General features: G+C 43.6%; 2 protein-coding genes across 2 annotated transcripts in view; one reads left to right on the top strand and one right to left on the bottom strand.

The window, feature by feature from the left end:
• CCDC83 (coiled-coil domain containing 83) overlaps positions 1–6,583 on the bottom strand; it is a 35,038-nt gene extending 28,455 nt beyond the window's left edge. Inside the window, exons 1-4 of the mRNA XM_075492029.1 lie at positions 6,407–6,583; positions 6,032–6,168; positions 5,174–5,251; positions 3,809–3,953 (exon numbers count right to left, since the gene is read on the bottom strand). Of these exons, the coding sequence (XP_075348144.1) occupies positions 3,809–3,953; positions 5,174–5,194 (166 nt within the window). The 5' untranslated portion in view covers positions 5,195–5,251; positions 6,032–6,168; positions 6,407–6,583. The remainder of the gene's footprint in view (positions 1–3,808; positions 3,954–5,173; positions 5,252–6,031; positions 6,169–6,406) is intronic.
• Positions 6,584–6,720: 137 nt separating this feature from the next.
• Positions 6,721–17,161, top strand: part of SYTL2 (synaptotagmin like 2) — a 65,332-nt gene continuing 54,891 nt past the window's right edge. Inside the window, exon 1 of the mRNA XM_075500335.1 lies at positions 6,721–6,814. The gene's annotated coding sequence lies outside the window, so the exon portion shown is untranslated. The remainder of the gene's footprint in view (positions 6,815–17,161) is intronic.

Raw genomic sequence — 17,161 nt, 5'->3', positions numbered from 1 at the left:
TTCTTTTAATGATCATCAGGAACCAATGTATACGATATATGCAATATATGTAACTTATACATATATAGAAATATATATGTATAAAGGAGCTAACAGGAACTAGGAACAGAAGATAGAGGAGAGAAATAGCTCAACATTTCAAGGAAGGAATTTTAAAACACCTTGCATGTGCCCCTGAATCCAAATCAGGTTCAGAATTGAACGCTGATGAGCACGGGACTGCCATTTGCGACAGATCTGCGTGATAACGCAAGATACTCTCACTGGTACATACTTTACATGGGGACCTCCCCCCCCCACTTTGTTTTAATGCATTTCTGGAAAGGTGATCAAAAGGTGTAAATCTCGTCTTCCAAGACGGGGAAAAATGTTCCTTCCCTCAAATGGGGGAAGATGAGTTTTGTGACAAGATTTACCCTTTGTTCTGCTCTGTGGTCAGAAATGTGGTCAGAAACTGGTTGGACTGTGAAGAAGTGGTGAGAGCTGCTGCTTCTGTTGGCCCTTCAGCAGTAGCTGTGATGCTGGACTTCACCTGCCTTTCTGTGTAACGATGGCATGTCAAAGCGCTTTGGGAAGAAACAGCTATATGAAAATGTCTGGAGCTGGAAGGTGCTGCTAAAGAGCATGGAAGAACTATGTGTGTGTGGATTCCACCTTCCAACCTCTCCCACAAGCTGGGCCTGGAGAATTCCTGCTGAGAACCAGCTGAATCCCAGTGGCCTTTCAGTTGGAAGGGTTATGGGTACAAAAAAGGGAAATACTCCCTATCCTCTTGAGCAAGCCCTTTTCCTCCAGAGGAAGAAGGGAAATAATTCCTTTTGGGGAAGAGGCAGCTTGTCTCTGGGGAACGCTGAGTTCAGTGAGGTTCAGTTGGAGCAAACTTCTACCTTCCCTGTCTGCAGCTTAATCAGGCCATCATCAGGGCTGTGGTGGCTATGATGGGCCTCCTTGTTCACAAAGAAGTGTTTCAAGGGCATGTAGATGGCCAGATGTCCCAGCTGACAGAGCAGGGTATGAGTCTTCTGAGGATACGTAGGTTAAAATTGCCCCTCCTCTTTTACATTGTCTCCTTGAGTGGGGAAAGATGTCCCCACCTTCTGTCATCCTATGCTGCCTCTTCTCTCTGATGCCCTGTCCCAAACCTCAGCCTGGGTATGAGACCGAACCCAGGGAAGGCTTTCAAGCTTTCTCAAGTGTTGCTCTGCTCGGGAAGCCAGGGAAGGTATGACTGTTCTGACCTGGGATTTCATAGTCATTGATGCATCTTCCTGTGTCATTCAGCCCTCCACTTACTGCAGGAAAACAAGCATCCTGCTGTGCAGCAGGCAGCAGCTCAGGTCCTGAGGGACAACTGGGCAGACCTGCAAAACCTTCAGAGCAAGGAAGAAGTCATCAAAGAGCACCTCCCACGGGAAACTGAAGAACAGGAAGACCACACAGGCAAGGAAATAGAATCCAGGCCACACAGAGTTGGCTGGCCGTGTTACCACAGAGCCAGTGCAATCAGCAGAGAAGAATAAAGCATTGCACATTGAACAGAACCCAAGGGTGCTTCTTTGGGACCCAGAGTCTCTTGGCAAGACCTTGGCTGGAGGTGCAGCCTTGGGCCACTCCTGGGAGTTTCAACTCTGGTTTTTATGTTGCCTAACCCTCAGTGGGGGCTTGCCCAAGAAAAGCCTGGGGAGGACCTGAGGAGGGAAGGAGAATCCCTGTTCCTTCTATTGCAAAATACCCAAGAGGTGTTTGAATACTCCAATAAGCATGGGAAGTCCTATTCTGCTCTTCTTAAAACCTGCTCCTCTGCAAAGCCTGAGACAGGGTGAAGGTGATGGGCTGTTCCTGGTGGAGAAACAAACAGCTATACTGAAGGAAGGATGGACCAGGAAGACCTTCTTCTCCTGAGCCACGCAGAAAGCCCAGTGAGAGTCTGAGGAGGCAGATGTAGGACCCGGGAAGGGCTCTGAAAGGTATGGGACCAGGGAGGAAGGCAGAAACAGAGGATATAACTCTAGAAGTCCTGTATTCCACCAACAAAATGCCCAGCACAAGAAAGCATGTAAGACAGCAGAGTATTGCTAGGGGTAGTTTTGAACTGTCAAGTCCTGCTGTATTCAATAAATATTGATACTGATAAAAGGGCAGGGGCAGTATGGGCCACTCGAGCGGTTGCCTATTTAAGTAACCAGAGAAATTAAATTCAACCTTTTGCCAACATCCTCTAGGACTGGAGGAGAAGCCTTCGCTCTTTTGGGGCATTCTTTCTAGAATTCTCAGCCTTGTACCGTGAGGGAAAGAAACCCAGAAAACACAGATTGTGTCAAAAAGAGGCAATGCAGAGAGCGTGTTTTCCTTCTCAGTCACCTTCTAAGATGGGCTGCGGAAGGTTCTGCTGAAAGAAAAGTCTTACAGCAAAGTTCACTCCAGAGAGCTGGTTCCTATTCTGATCCCATCCCTAATGCTGAGTTTCCCACTGAGCTGTCCCACTGACTTGACAACTGGAAGAGAAGTTCTCACGTTTCTTTAAATTTTTTTTTCTCCTTGTTTTTTTATTTTAACTTTGGAAATCTGATAAGAGAGGGTAAAGCCATGGTGAGATTGGAAATTTTCGTGCAAAGTGCCAGAACCATTTCTTATATATCACTATTACACGGAACTTGTTTTGGCTCCATGTTCTGATTAAGTTTAAAATGGCAAATTCACCTTTTTACAGATATGTGCACATACAGGACAACTGTCACAGACTAAAACTACATATGGAAAGGACCAGAAAGCACCTAGTATAAAGAGTTTAATGACAAAGGACTATCTAATTAAACATGAAACAGCATTTCTCATCAATTGCAAAGCAGAAAGTATCTTGAGCAGTCCTTGAGGAAAGGAGTATTGCAGCTATTCATAGACTCCTTCTCACCTCCTAGAAATCATCAAACAGCAAATTAGGGCTTCATGTCTTTTCCTCCACTGGGCATTTGAGAGCAATCTCTAGCAATGCTGCGTAATAGCTCAAATTTAAAGATGCCCTGGTCAGTGGCAGCAGGACTTATCGTTTGTTTTGTCTTGGAGGAAGAGAACAGAAAAATGACCAGGCCCTATTCGTGCACATTTGCTCTTTAAAGCTATCTCTTTCATGATCATTATTATCAAGGCAATCTCTTTTTTACCACAGAGAGCACCATATACAGCGGAGTAACCCATACTGTTTCCTTTCACAGTTTACACCTTTGGTATACATTTTTTTGTTATGTTTTAAAAGAATTTTTAAATTATTTTAAAACTATTTTTGAAGACTTACTTTTTAAAGGTGTAAAGAAATGCCTTCTGTTGGTAAGATGGCAGAGGACTTGCCCCTCCCATGTGACATGACCCAGCAAAGAGGTCAGAAGTAGTACTCCCATACACACACATGCATGCAGAATAGAGAGCCACTCACCCCCCAGAAAAAAAGGTAGAAATGGAGTTTAATAGAAGACAGGACAGATGATGCTCAGCAGGCGCAGGGCATGGGCAGACAAGCACGCTGACCAGCCCCGTGTACACACGACTGGCCCCTTTTATCCCCTTACCCCTCTGTTTTCCCACGGTGTTCCTCTCCAAACCACCTTTATCCCTCCATTTTCCCCACCTTTGGCTTGTCCCCTGAATATCCCATAGCAAGTCTTGTGCAATCTGAGAATCCTCTTCCCTTGCATGCCACAATGTGTGCCACCCACACAGACAGTGATCCCTCCAGTCTCTGAGGCGCTGAGGCTCCCCTGGGACAGCCCTGGGAGGGGCTGTGTCTCTGAAGGTGTTATTGGGGCTCCCCCACCTGCTCTTGTGCCTCTGTGCTCCTCCGTGCATGTGGAGATGGACCTTTGACGGGCTGACAGCTCCTGTGATGGGCTTGCGAGCAGCCAGGCAGGGTATTTCTCAGGCTCCTCCACTCGCCATTGTTCCTCTGCCTTCCTTTGTGCCTGCAGAGAAGAGCCTTTTATCGCATCACCTAACAGTGCAGGTTTTAAAGGGAAAAAAAAGACCTTGGAGCCCAGGAGCCAACTGAAGTATGCAAAACAAGGGGTGATGTGGTTAAAGCTACCAGCCAGGGAAATATCACCACAGCAATGAAATCAGTGGCATCTGAGTTAGCTGTGATTTGTGTTAGTTCACATCAGGGAGCGTCTGAGTGTTCAAAGGAGACTGAGGGTCTGTCTGGATGAAGCTGGAGGAAGGAAAGCAGTACCAGGTGGATTTGCTTCACTGGAAGTTACTATCCCTTAAACTAATACCTGCTGTTCTGCAGCCACACCGAAGCACTAATTTATTTTTCCTTTAATGGGAGAAGATGGGATGATCTCCTTTCTGCTTTGGGTAATGGCTACAGAGAAAGACATGTTGAATGAGGGGGCGATGGAAGAAAGGTGATCCACTTTCTGAATCTGATAGGAATAACACTACACAAAGACACCTACAGGTTTTTTTCTTAAAGGTGTCATAACACTTTGTGTTGTACTGCAATCAAAAACATGCTTATATCTTTTTATTGTTCTGAGAGCTTAACAACTCCGTGAGTATGTATGGGGAAGACTAAGAGGAGGGTTGGTAGGGCCTTTCCTTCCGTCACTAGCATTGGTCCTCTTGGTGCCACTGTGAGAGTGCTCAGACTCAATTCATGTGAAAAACAGCCGCTCCACGCTTACACAAAAACCCGGATTCTTCAGATCTCCTACACCCATGCAGAGCAACTGTGGGGACAGGCTGTATACTGGTTGCAGACTCTTTCCATCTGAAGTTACTGAGGAATCAGTCCTTACTATGCATGTCATTCAGGTATTTTCAGCATTGTAAACACTCAAGGTATGAATGGCAACCGGTCTGAGCTGGGACAGCCCTTGCGTACATAATCCCACAGATTTCACCTGAATCCATTTCAAGAACAAATCGCTAAACTAAATGTGAGTCGGAGAAAACACTTAAATATTTTAACAGACACAGCACACACCCCATACATGGTGTCGCAGCTGTCACTTGTCATGATGCCGGAGGCCTCTGCCACCAGGAGCTTCCTAGGAGCAAGGAGCTGCTTTTCCCTAAGCTTGGGTCCAAAGTCCGTGATGAAAGGGGGAATCGGTCTGGGCAATGGGTACACCAGGCCCACCAGTTCCAGCTCCATCCAGCAGCGGCCAGATGTACCCACAGCTGTCAGCTGATACAGCATGTTTGGTCTAAAAAGGTTCAGTTTTACCCCTGCCTTCCTTCTTCTTCTTTGGGACTGCTGTGAGAGGGGAAAAAAAGAGATATTGAACACAATGGCAAAATTCATCCCATGTACCAAGAGTGCCGAAAGGGTCCCCACTTCTAATTAACGTACCAAACCATGTTTCTTGATCTGCACTGAACAGGAGTTCAGTGTGGGTTTGTATAGGTACGGCTTAGTATGCTGCATTAGGATGAATAAACAGGATATATGGTTGAGAGATGCTTGAATGAAAATTATTGCAGGGAGAAATGGGAGTTTTAAGCTTCCACAAAGTCTCCAGTTCACCTTGATCCTTGTGAACTAAATGGAAGCCTTATTAAAAGCTTATTAAGCCAGAATTTTACTGGATAGTGCATAAAGCATGCTCTAGTCCCTAATTTTGTCATCAGGAAGGAAGAGCCACATATAAACCACATGAAATTGAAAAGGCACGTAACTTACCAAACCTTTAAACCAATGCCATGTGTACTAAATTTTCTTTAAAAAGCATTAAATTGTTTCACCATATCCACGTTTGAGTAAGAGGTGAAACATAAGAATTTATGGTTAGCAGGAAGCCAGTGCTGATGATCTAGGATTTGGGGAGTGAATGGATTCAGGCTGGGAACATAATGGGGAAGTCATTTAAAACTGGGCTCTTGCAAGTGAGACCAGAGCAAGTGACTCATGGGCTGCCCACAAGGCCCAGCAGGCCCCACTCTCAGGCACTCCAGAGACTGAAATCCTCCAGCTGCCCCAAAATAGAATTAAAATATAACACAAGCGCCATGAGAAGAACAAATAACATGAAAATACCAGCACACCAGCTCTCCACGTGACAGGGGGTCGGTGCTGTCACCCTGCTCCCTGAGGGACTCCAGCTTCAGAAGTCACCTTGGTGTCTTGGCTGGTGAGTGAGATGCGCTTCAAGGGGAAGGTCCTGCTGAAACATCCTATGAAATGGTGGCATGTGTATTTTGTGCCACTGATTAAACAGAAAAGCAATTACAGAGGCTTCCTGGACAAATACATGACTGAAACCTCGCTTATCGCTGCCTGTATCTTTACTGCAAACAGGGGCGTATGTTCACACCTCTTAGGTTGCCTGTCACCAGGTAAAGTGAAATACTGATCATTTTACCTCAAGGCGGCTGCCTATCACCAGATGAAGTGAAATACTGATCATTGTACCTCACGGCAGCTAGTGAAGTCAAGCTGACATTCCCTGCGTGGACGTTATGTGAAACAGCCACTTTCCGCTGTGGAACGAGCCCGCCTCCACGAGCTTCTGCCTCAGAAGTGCCCTCTCAAATCCGCCCTCGGAGACTCCTACTGCGGCGAGGCCAAAGTCCCACCGCTCCGTCCCGGTCCCCCTGAACGCCCTCTCGGTGCCACCGCTGACACGAACGCGAGCGCGGCTCCGGCGGGGGCGGCGGAGGGCGGGCTCCAGGCGCGGGGCGCCGCCCCGCTCTGAGGGACGCGACGCCGCCATTGGCCCGGCGGCGGCGGAACGGGGCTGCCTCGCCCCGCGCCACCACCTCCCTTCCCCTCAGACAAGCGGGGAGGCGGTGTGGGACCGCGGCTGCTGGCCGGGACCAGGTAACTGAGGCTGTCTCTGACCGGAGGGAAGGGGAGGGTAGGGCTAGGCTGGGGTAGTCGCGGAGGGAACGGCGGGGTCCTGCGGAGCTGAGGCGGCGGCGTGCTGCGCTGTCCTCGGCCCGCTGAGGCAGCGGGGAGGGGTGAGGCTGCCCTGAAGGGTTTCGGGGGGTGGGGGTGTCTTGCTAATGGAGTGACTCAGATTAAAAAAAAGCATATAAACCACCCGTGCCCGCAGTGCTGGAACAGCGTGAGGGTGAGTGTGTTGGCAGCTGAGGAGTCCTGACTCCAAGCTTTCGGCAGCCGGGCTGCTCTGGAGGGCTGCTCCGTGCTCGAGTGTTTTCGCTGTGGTCAGCTTGCAGGGCCCGTTCGCCTGAGGATGGGGGAGATCTCACAGGTGCCTCCCCTGCCCAGCCCCTGTTATTAAAGCCGGAGGGAAGCGCCGCTTGTCAGCCACTTTCCTCAGAACCGATCTCGAGAGCCGGTGTGAAGAACTGCAGCCTCCCCCCTGCAAGGGGGCCGTGCTCTGGGACATCCCTGTTCCGCCGAAGGGAGCTCCTGTCTGGTGGTGAGAGCTAAGTAACTGTAAAAACTTACCTGCACCTAGCTTCTGTAGAAGCCTGTTTTAATAAAAGGACTCTTTTTATTTAAAGAAGGCACTTAGATCTCAGTTGAGAGATGTTAATGACCTTTATGTAAATAGTAAACATTTTCGTTTTGAAACACTAGAATAATTGCATCTTTCACACTGTCTCTGGAGTGACTTGCAGAATTGGAGCTGGCCCTAAGGTCTAATGCACTTGGTTGTCTCTTTCTGATGTGAGCAGAAGGATCTGTTTATAAGATTGCCATTGCAGGATAAAGGTCGCTTAAATCTGGGGACAGATCGTCAAGTGGCAAGACAAGTATTTCTGAACTTTCCCAAAAGTGAAAGGGGAGGGGACTTAAAACATGCTTGACAGGATGCTCTGAAAAGAGACTTGATTTTCTTGGATAAAAGAAGCAATCAAAGTGTTGCAACAAAATACTTGTGTGTTTACGTATGTCAGAGAATTGGAGATCTCTGTGATGGAGTGTTTAAAAGTCTGATGAATCAAACCACTTTACTAAGCTGATATACATCAACAACACAGACTTCCATTTGTTAGTTCTTAATTACTGTCGGTCATTATCACTATGTTTTCCAAACAGTTCTTAACAATCACATCCGTAAGTGGTAGTAAATCTAGGCGTATACAGTGCCATGGAGCTGATGCCCTATATTTAGCGCTCATGAGTACAGTTCTTGATGGTCTCAGTTGCCGAGGTCAAGGTAAAGTGCTTGAGAGCTCTTTTGCAAGGGAAGCTGGAATCAAAGTGAGTATTTTGTGATTTTTATAAATTACTATCTTTGCTTACTGTTAGTCTTTTATCCACCTTGCTGCCTCCCTGGAAGAAAAGGGGGTGATCTCATCTGCCTTTGACATAGTTCACGTTATTTTGGGGAGTAAGACCCTACCCTGGTTTTGCTAGGCATCTTTCTTATGCCTGATGGAACCAGAATAATCCTTCAAAATAAATATCTCCCCTTTATTCTGCAGGTTTATTTTTGTTTCACCTGACATCTTTCCTGCCCACCCTATGTCCTTCGCTCTTCTCTTGCAGACTTTACTATTTGCACATATTTTCCTGTGCACTCTTTGGTCAAGCGTACTGCAAGTCTCTGTCCATTTGCACTTATGTGTTATCTACATACTTATGCGTAGCTATTTTACAAAATACTACTAGTAATGTTACAATGTTAGAAAATGCTTATGCACTGTTACCAATTACCATATTTTAGTGTGCTCGTGTCTGGGTTTAAGGCAAGGAAATAATAAGCATCTTGCTTACTCTGCATCTGCCTTATGGGTGCAGCAGGCTTCTGCATTGTCTGCAAAGCACATTCTTGAATTTCCTGAAGCTGTCATTGGACCTGTCTCTTGTTAAAGAAATTTCCTTCCAGCATCTCTTGCAGCCCAGAATAATGTATTATCGGTTTCACTGTCAGGCTTTTAAAATTCAGTGAAATAGGTATTCATGTTCTTGTTTACTAATGCTGACAGAGGCCAGAGTAAACAACACTCCATTGCTCCCAATTAATGCCAGAAAGGTGAATTTGTCTTTTCTCTAAAGCACTGGGTAGAGACCATGGGCAGATATATTCTCTGGAGTAAACTCCTATTATTCTGCAGGAGACACTTGCCAGTTTCCCAGGTGGCAGTACTGCTCAAATTTAGTACTTCGAGGAAAACCTTTGATGCTTGCACAGAAGGTGAGATTTTAACTGTTGCATCTAGAAAAAAAAAAAAACCCAAACCTCAACCAGGAAGCTAAGCAGTGGGAAGAAGTTGAAGGAATTGCTTCTTTTCTACCCTGTACGGTGTTTCCTGTGCTCATGACAGAAAGGAATCGGCTTTCCCAGTGGTGAATAGAACAGTCTTCAAACAAAAACCTACTAAAACATTATTTGCAGGGAAACTTAAAAGTAATTCATAGTCTTTCAGTAGGAAAAAATGTTTGATTTTATTTTTCTTTAATTAAAAGTGATGGTTTTGTCCTATGGACGTCAGTCTTCATTCAATAGTGACTTGTTTTGCACCATAGTAAACAATTTGTTTCTCTGCACAGCAAGTGCTCTTCACCACATCCAGGATGGCTGACTAACAGATAACTGCTAAAAGCAGTAGGTAACCTTCTGGTGCTCAAAGTCCATCACCTGTTGTGTTTGAAGTCAGCTTCTTTAGGTTGCTCATAAGTCAATTTAAGGAGGCTCCTTTGTTTGATGTCCCACTGCCAGAACACTTATGCTTTATGATATGTCAAGCCAGTGATGTTGCATTTGCTGTATTAGCAGTCTCCAGTTCTTTAGCTTATTTGGGCATAAAGTGAGTGACAGCTGATTTTAGCAGACTTATTCATGCTTCATTCTTGTGGTAGAGAGTCATTCCAATTTGCCTGGGTACAGCAACTGGCGGTGCTAGATTCTTACTTCATGGTATAAGGTTTCCTTGCTGTATGTAACCTGACTCTTTATTGCACTGAGAGCAGCAACGGGAAGAGATATAATGCACGTGTGAGCAGGAAGAATGGAATACTTCTTCACTCTTCCTATTGTATAGCTCGTTATCTGGATGATAATGCCAGACTATTTTTGACCTGAATCCAGCTCAGTATCCTGTGCATATACAGCCAATTAATGAACAACTTGACAATTTTTTTTCCCTCCATCTTGCTATACTCCTTTTCCTCAGTAGTTTAAATCATCTAAAAGTACATTTTTCTTTTCTTTCTCTCTTCCACTCAAGGAAATTCTGCATTTCTATCTCTGTCTGTCTCTACATGTGTGTGTGTATAAATAAAGGTAAGAATAAAGGGGATGCTTATTTGCAGAGTAACTAGCAGAACAATATCCTAAACCCATTACCAGATGCTTTTGTTCTACAAAAGGATCAAACTGAGTATCGGTAAACTCCATATGAAATTGCCTGCCCAGTGTTACTATCAATCTGATTCTGACTGATTGATAATTTGACAGTGATTTACTTCTGTACTCTGGACTACAGTTGGACTATCTAATCTCAGCTGTGTAACTACAGCTCCAGAAGTAGATCAGCATATTCAAGAACTCCTGGGATAGAAATGGTTTTAGACCAGCAGCTTTTTAGATGTTAAAATCTACCCCCATGCTTGTCTTCTCTACTGACTTTAAATGGCTTATATGATTAAAAAAATAGCACTAAAAATAGAACATTAGTTATGAAAAATTAAGGGTGAGGTCCAAAAATCCTGTCTAATTGCACTTTAGGCACCATAAGCAAAAGGTACGTGTTTAGGTCCTAGGCAGAAATCTAACAAACAATCAGGAGTAGTGAGCCCTTGACCTTCTATTCTGGTCCTGACCACAAAAAACTGTTACGATCTTTTTTTTGACCATGCTGGATTTGCAGGTTGCCTATATTCCACCTGGGTATTGCATGAGTATGTAGCTCTTTGAGTTGTGGGTTGGTTTTGTTTGTTTGTTTTTCAAACTTGGGATAATTTGTTAGTGGACATGTCATTAAATTTGTCTTGTTTCATAGTGATTAGAGTACTTGTCTGGAGATTAAGAGACCTGAATTAAAAATTAATACCCTGGGGTTACTCTCCTCTTCCTTCTGCCCTACTAGAACCGGATGGCTGTGTGGCCAGGAATGCAGGGCTGGCTGGCTGAGGAGGGAAGTCAGGAGAGAGAGCTTGATTTGTAATGTGGTGGGCTGACCGAGAGAAAGTAGACCTGTGTTCTTGTTTCTGCTTGCGAGGTTGTGACATTGCTTTAAACTAGTAGCCATTTGGTGAGATGGGTGGTTTAATCCTTAGTAGTGCAGCCCTAGGAAGGGTTAAAAGTGAACCAAGTGAAACCTTCAGAGACTGTCATATGGCTTTGGTAAAGAAGGGAATGTGAGTTTGAGTCCTCTTGGGTTAAGTGGTTTTAGAGGCTCTGGTTTTGGCTGCTTCTTGGGTATGTGCTGTAGCCATTGGGCAAGAGAGAGCTAACACCTTGCACAGCTATGCTCTTAAAGAATGAGCCACTCCTGCAAAACTAAATACCGGTTCAGGGACAGGCATTATACTCCAAACCCCACCCTCACAAACTCTAAACTCCTGATTTTGCTACCTGTGTCTGAGAAACAGTTTCAATCACAACCTTCTCCTTCTTTCCCATCCCTGTGCTATTCAGCAGCATTTATAGGGCAAACCCAATTCATGCAGTGTGCTTTGACACCACGCCTCATCCAGTGCAACTGTAGGCTGCTACAGAAACTGTTCCCTGCTCCCCGTTTCTCATGTGTAGCAACTGGGTTTAGCTCTCACCATGCCCTTTTAGGCTCCTTGCATCATAGCACCCCTTGCTTTTTGGTGCCCGAGAGCTCTGTTTGGATCTGGCCCTAAGTATTCAGTGAAACTGGTACCAGTCAGGGAAAAGACTGGGGTTTGCATGATGTAGCCCAGCCCAGCAGTGCAAACAATCTCATGAGTGAAGTTTTCATGGTTGATATACTTCCTGTTGTTCTTGCAATTTAATATCACTGTTAAGGAGGACTGACGTTGCTGCTTGCTGGTTTCAACTTAGCCAGAATGAACCTGCTAGCAGATGGAATATTCATATTATGGGGCTATCCATTAAAACATCCTTATGCATGGGAAGATGAGTGATTTTCCTCTTAAGAGGGAGCTATAGTAAGTTTTTTTTTTAATGTACCTATTAAAAAACCCAACCATATCCCTGAAATAAAAACTTAATTGCAAAGGTTAAGTTAATTTTGGTGACTGAGATGACACCTGATTCTGACTGTTCTATCTGCAGACTGTAGGCTAGCTTTTTTCAACCATTTTGATTTTTAACTTATCTGGAAACTTCACCAAAGTGCTTTTTCTCCCACGTCCCTCCTTAGCTTACTTATTGTTTCTAGGACCGCAGGACTCCTAAAGAACATCCTGTTTCCTCTGGCACCTGATTTCTTCTGGTAATGGGATTCTGTGTAAGGCCCTGTTTTCAGGTAGGTGTGTGCCTTGGTTACTGTAGCAAGGACCTCATTAATTGACGCGAGCTCTCTTAGTAGCCTTCAGATTACATCTGTTATTAGGTGGGTAATTTTAACCTTAACAACTTGCATGAGTGAGTGTCTAAGGTCAGTGGTTTGTCGGTCATCTCATGGGAAAGGACAGCCAGAGGGCTTGTTTTGTTCACTGGCTCTTTGTGCACATTAGTAATCAGTTAAACAGACATGTAGTTACAATAACGAGGTTGGTAGCTGAAAAGTAGGGGGGCTGCAGTGACAAATTAGAGTGATTTAGGTGAGTAAGGGATGATTTTGTTTCCCACAGCTACTTGTTTATACAGTTAATCATGTCTGAGAATGGAGTGCCTTTTGCAATGTTCTGCGTGATCTCTGTTTTGTGTTGGGCTACAGGCAAAGCTGCTCTGGTGAAGCTGAGATCAGTGGGCCTCCCTCACGGGAGGCAAAGGTGATGTAAAATGTTGCCCTCTTGATTTGGCAGTTTTGTGCTCAACCTGTACGACAAAGTGGTATTGTGCATCCTCCCACAGAGGAAATGTACTACCACCAGTGACCAGAGCAGTTGGCTGCGACAGTGCTTTAGAGCAGATCAAAGTGATACATAAAAAGGGCAGCCTATTAACCCACGGGTTCCTAGTTTTACAAACGTAGCAGAGAAAAATCAGTCTGTCAGTGATGGTGGCTGTCCTTGCTCAACTACCTCATCACCTCCACTCAAATGAGGAGTGAGAGTGGGGACTCTTAAACTCACAGGGATGCAACAGATACTGACTAATGAATTCCCATAACAATGGGATAAAAATCATCAGAGAAGTCATGTGGACAGGCTTTGAAATGAACCTTTTTCAAAGTTTCTTCAGAAACTGTATACTTAAGAGTCTTCCAATTAGTGTCCAAGACTGAAACTGCTCTGCAAAATGTCTTGCTGTCAGCTCAATGGAGTGAGCATTAGTCTAAGTATTTGAATGCAAATCCATGTCTGCTATTTGTAGCACGAGTTTCTTTACATCGATGCAGCTAGGTCCTTAGTAAAGTCCTCTTGTTAGAAAGCCTGCATTAGCAAAGAGTCAGAACTACACAGTGGTTGTTTAAACTGCAGCTCCGTTCTTTGCTTGGTTAGATAATCTTAGAAAAGATTATCTAACAAAGATGCAGGAAGTGTGTCACTTCCCAGTAGGCATTGATAGGACATACTCGTTAATTAGTCGCATTGTTTTGCACACTTCCATTCTTGAGTGGTACAATTTCCAGAACAGAGTCCTAGCTAAAAAGTACCCAAGTACTTGCTAAATAGTAGGAAAGCAAGGTAGCAGGGTAGAGGTAGGATAGTTCCCCTGAAGTCTGCAATATCTAAACTCTTCAACACCTCTACATCAGGAACATTGTAACTTTCATTTGCTTAAGGCTAAAATTTGCTAAAACCAAGAACAATATGTTTAACAACAGGGATTTTTATCAGTTCCACAGTACTACTCTTTGACCATCCATATCAAGGCAGTTAATGTAGAAAACATCCTACACGTACAATGAGGACTTTGTGAACACCTGCCTAGGAAGAAAACAAAGTAAAGTAAATCATGTCTTACAATTTACTGAGGGCTACAACTGCTCACAGAATCTGGGAATTTTTTTTTTAAGCAAAGAGGAGAGGAATATAGGGTTAGTTACCTCTTTGAAATTCCAGTAGCACATGAAAAATTAGAAACCAGGAAGATACTCCTTGTTGTTCTGATATTTTTGGGAAAGTTCCTTTCAGATATCTCATATGTACAAGCATCTCAGTGAAGGAGAGCCTAAGCTGAATGAGGGAGAAGTACACTCACAGCACAGTCTGCCTAAGAGAATTCTGCCACTTTAGCCTTTTGATAATTTTTTTGTCTTTTTTTTTTTTTTAAGGACTTCCTAGTACATAACAGATGGTTTTGTTTGACTTGCATGAAGAAACAATGCTCATTGGCTTAGCACAGGGAATGCCAAACCAGGAACTTTGGAATGCCAAAATAGAATACTTGTATTTTTTTGAAGAATGGGGCAAGGGAAGAAGAGTAAAGAGATTCAGCAGCTCCTGGTTATATGCAGATGTTCTCTATGGGACACTGGGGGTGAGAGGAAGAGCAGGTGTGTTTTCCGCTCTGCAATAAAAGTTTGTGAGAAGGGAAGGGAGCTGCTGTTGGCTCCTTCTCACTTTTATCTTCCATACTGAATCTGTACATTTAAGATGGTAAATCTCCAGAAGAAGAGGGTCAACACTTCTTTCCTGTAAAATGCAAGGAAGCCATTGGCATCTTAATAAAACCTTTCTAGGGAATTAATCAATTACTTCTATTATGAGTTTCAGGTTTTGGAGGGGAGGGCAATCTTTTAGCTGTTTCTTGGGGAACTTCCTTGCTAGGATTTGAATCTGTCTAGTAATTATGTTGGGAAAATGTTGAGAGCTAGCCATTAAATGTAAAAGTGTCAGATAAGCATATGTGTGGTCAGGAGATAACTTCCCACCAAGTAACCGTTTTTCTTCCGATCTTTCAAAAAGTTTTGGTGTTTTACTTAAATCTGTTTTCAAACAAGACATAAAAACACTCTCTTAAGCTGGACCTTGTGTGGGTCTAATACCAATGCTGACATGAAGAACAAGAAAGTGACAATGGGAGTTTGAGTCTTGTGAGCCCCACACACTTCTACTTTTGGAGGGAGTGTAGTCTCTCTGTAAAGGGAGATGAGAATAATTGTTGAAAAATAGACAGTGCTCTGCCTTCAGAGGTCTAGAGGATTGAGCCACCTTCACTATTGTATTTCAAGTCCCTTACCGTGAGAAAATATTCTTCGTGTTGTACCTCTTGAGGAAAAGAATTAGCAGCTAGAAGAATGAAGTTCTTGCAAAAGAACTGTTAATAATTCAAACAATGCGCCTACTGGGGTTAAACCACAACAAAGTGCCAGTGCTATGATGGGCAAGGAAATACAACTAGATTTGAAGAACCTCAGAATTTATAATGAGATATGCTGATGTTATTGATGTTAATTTGCTAGAATCTCTATAATTTTGAAGCTGCTTCAAAATTCTTTTTTTTTTTTTTTTTTGAGTAGTTTTATACTGATGGCAATGTAAAATAAATGGCGTGGCAGCTATAGTTAGTCTGACAAGCAGTGGTCATAGGCAAAAGAAAAATTTAGGTGCGAGGCTTCTCTTTAATTTATGAACCTCTTATTCCAGAGACCACATCCTCTTGAAACCACTGGCCTAACAATTGTATACCATAATAGGTATAGAGATTGATGTTCTTTGGTACTGCTGCCAATATCCAAGTCCTGTGAAAGAAATAGCAAGCTGCCATATGTCATTAGAGGGATTAGGCCATAACCAAAGCAAATTATTCTTTTTCCAATTTTCAGTTGTTAATTTTTATCTTCTTCTTTCTGTTATTAATATTTTGCTGTCTTGTTCAGAGTAAGTTTTGTGTAAAACAAAACAATTGCCTGTATAGTCTTCAAAGTGATGAAGGTCTTGACTTCTTACCAAACAAGAGTAAAATGAAATCACAGGCAGAGCTGTGTGGACCAGCAAAGCAGATGTTACTGGAGAGAAGTGGAATTTTTCTCAAGTGCTTGCATTACTTGAGCTGCATTTCTTCTTCTTCCAGCCAGCTTAAGATCATTATATGAGGCTGTCAGTGAGGATATTTCAAGATTGCAAGTATTTTGCAGGTTAAAAACAACAGGGATCACTTTGGTACTGTTGAGGAAGGGTAAGGTGTGAGCAAGGCTTGTTGTGTATCACAGTTTTAATTTTTTTTCCCCATTGTGGCTGTTTTGAGCAGTTATCTGGTCCTATAATTGCAGATAAATAGATTCTTTCCCTTAACTGTATTGCAATTAATATTGCACAGGAAAACTTGCAGGTTTATTACTGGAATGAATAAAAGATTGCTGTGTTTGTAAGAGCAACTTCAGCGTTGCCTTATTACAGATATCCCCCACTTCTGCAAAGATCCCCATTCTACCAACACCCTCCACTTCACAACTAGCTAGGTAAGAACTTCTCTACCTCTCGCTGACTAAACATACATGTTGGCAAATACTATTCTCTAAATTAATCTCTGGGACTGTTGGAAATATGATAGGCTGTGTATATTTAGCTGTTATCATTTTGAAAATGCTCTGATAACACCTCTTGAAAGAGCAGCTGGATTGGCTACAGATATGCATATCTTACTGGATGATCTCTTCCCTTCTGCCCCTTCAAGAATTAAAATGGCAACAGGCCTTCTTGTGTGTGTTCTGAGTTCAGGTCCTTACCATTGCAGGCAACCATGTTTAAGACTCTCTTGGATGATGACTTAAGTTCCTCTTGAAAGTTAATAGCTTTTCTTTCTCCGCTACTCAAACTGAAATCCGTAATCCTCTGATCTTCTGCACAAATACATTCATGACCAACTATTTGTGCTTGTGTCAACACTAGCATTTAGCTTAATCAGCTGTTTCCCTTCATGGGATTTGCCTCATGTATTTACAGGAAAAATTAGTTTCTCTAAGCCTAGGATGGTGCTGAATTACCTGTGACTGTACTGCTTACATGTCAGTGGAGAATCAGATTTGATCAGGAGAGTGTCATGGTTGGTTTGTTTGGTTTTGTTGCAAAGCTGTAGCTTGTAGGCCTCATGGGCAGTTACTGCCTAATGTGACCTCCCAGGGTGATAGGAGCCAGTTCTGCAAAGCTCTTATTGCTCCTAATGTTCTTCTTGGCTTCCTTGCTTCACAATAAAGGATTATTATT

This window comes from Mycteria americana, chromosome 1 (assembly GCF_035582795.1).
Source record: "Mycteria americana isolate JAX WOST 10 ecotype Jacksonville Zoo and Gardens chromosome 1, USCA_MyAme_1.0, whole genome shotgun sequence".
Lineage (NCBI taxonomy): Eukaryota > Metazoa > Chordata > Aves > Ciconiiformes > Ciconiidae > Mycteria > Mycteria americana.
This window is presented reverse-complemented; position numbering and strand designations above follow the sequence as displayed.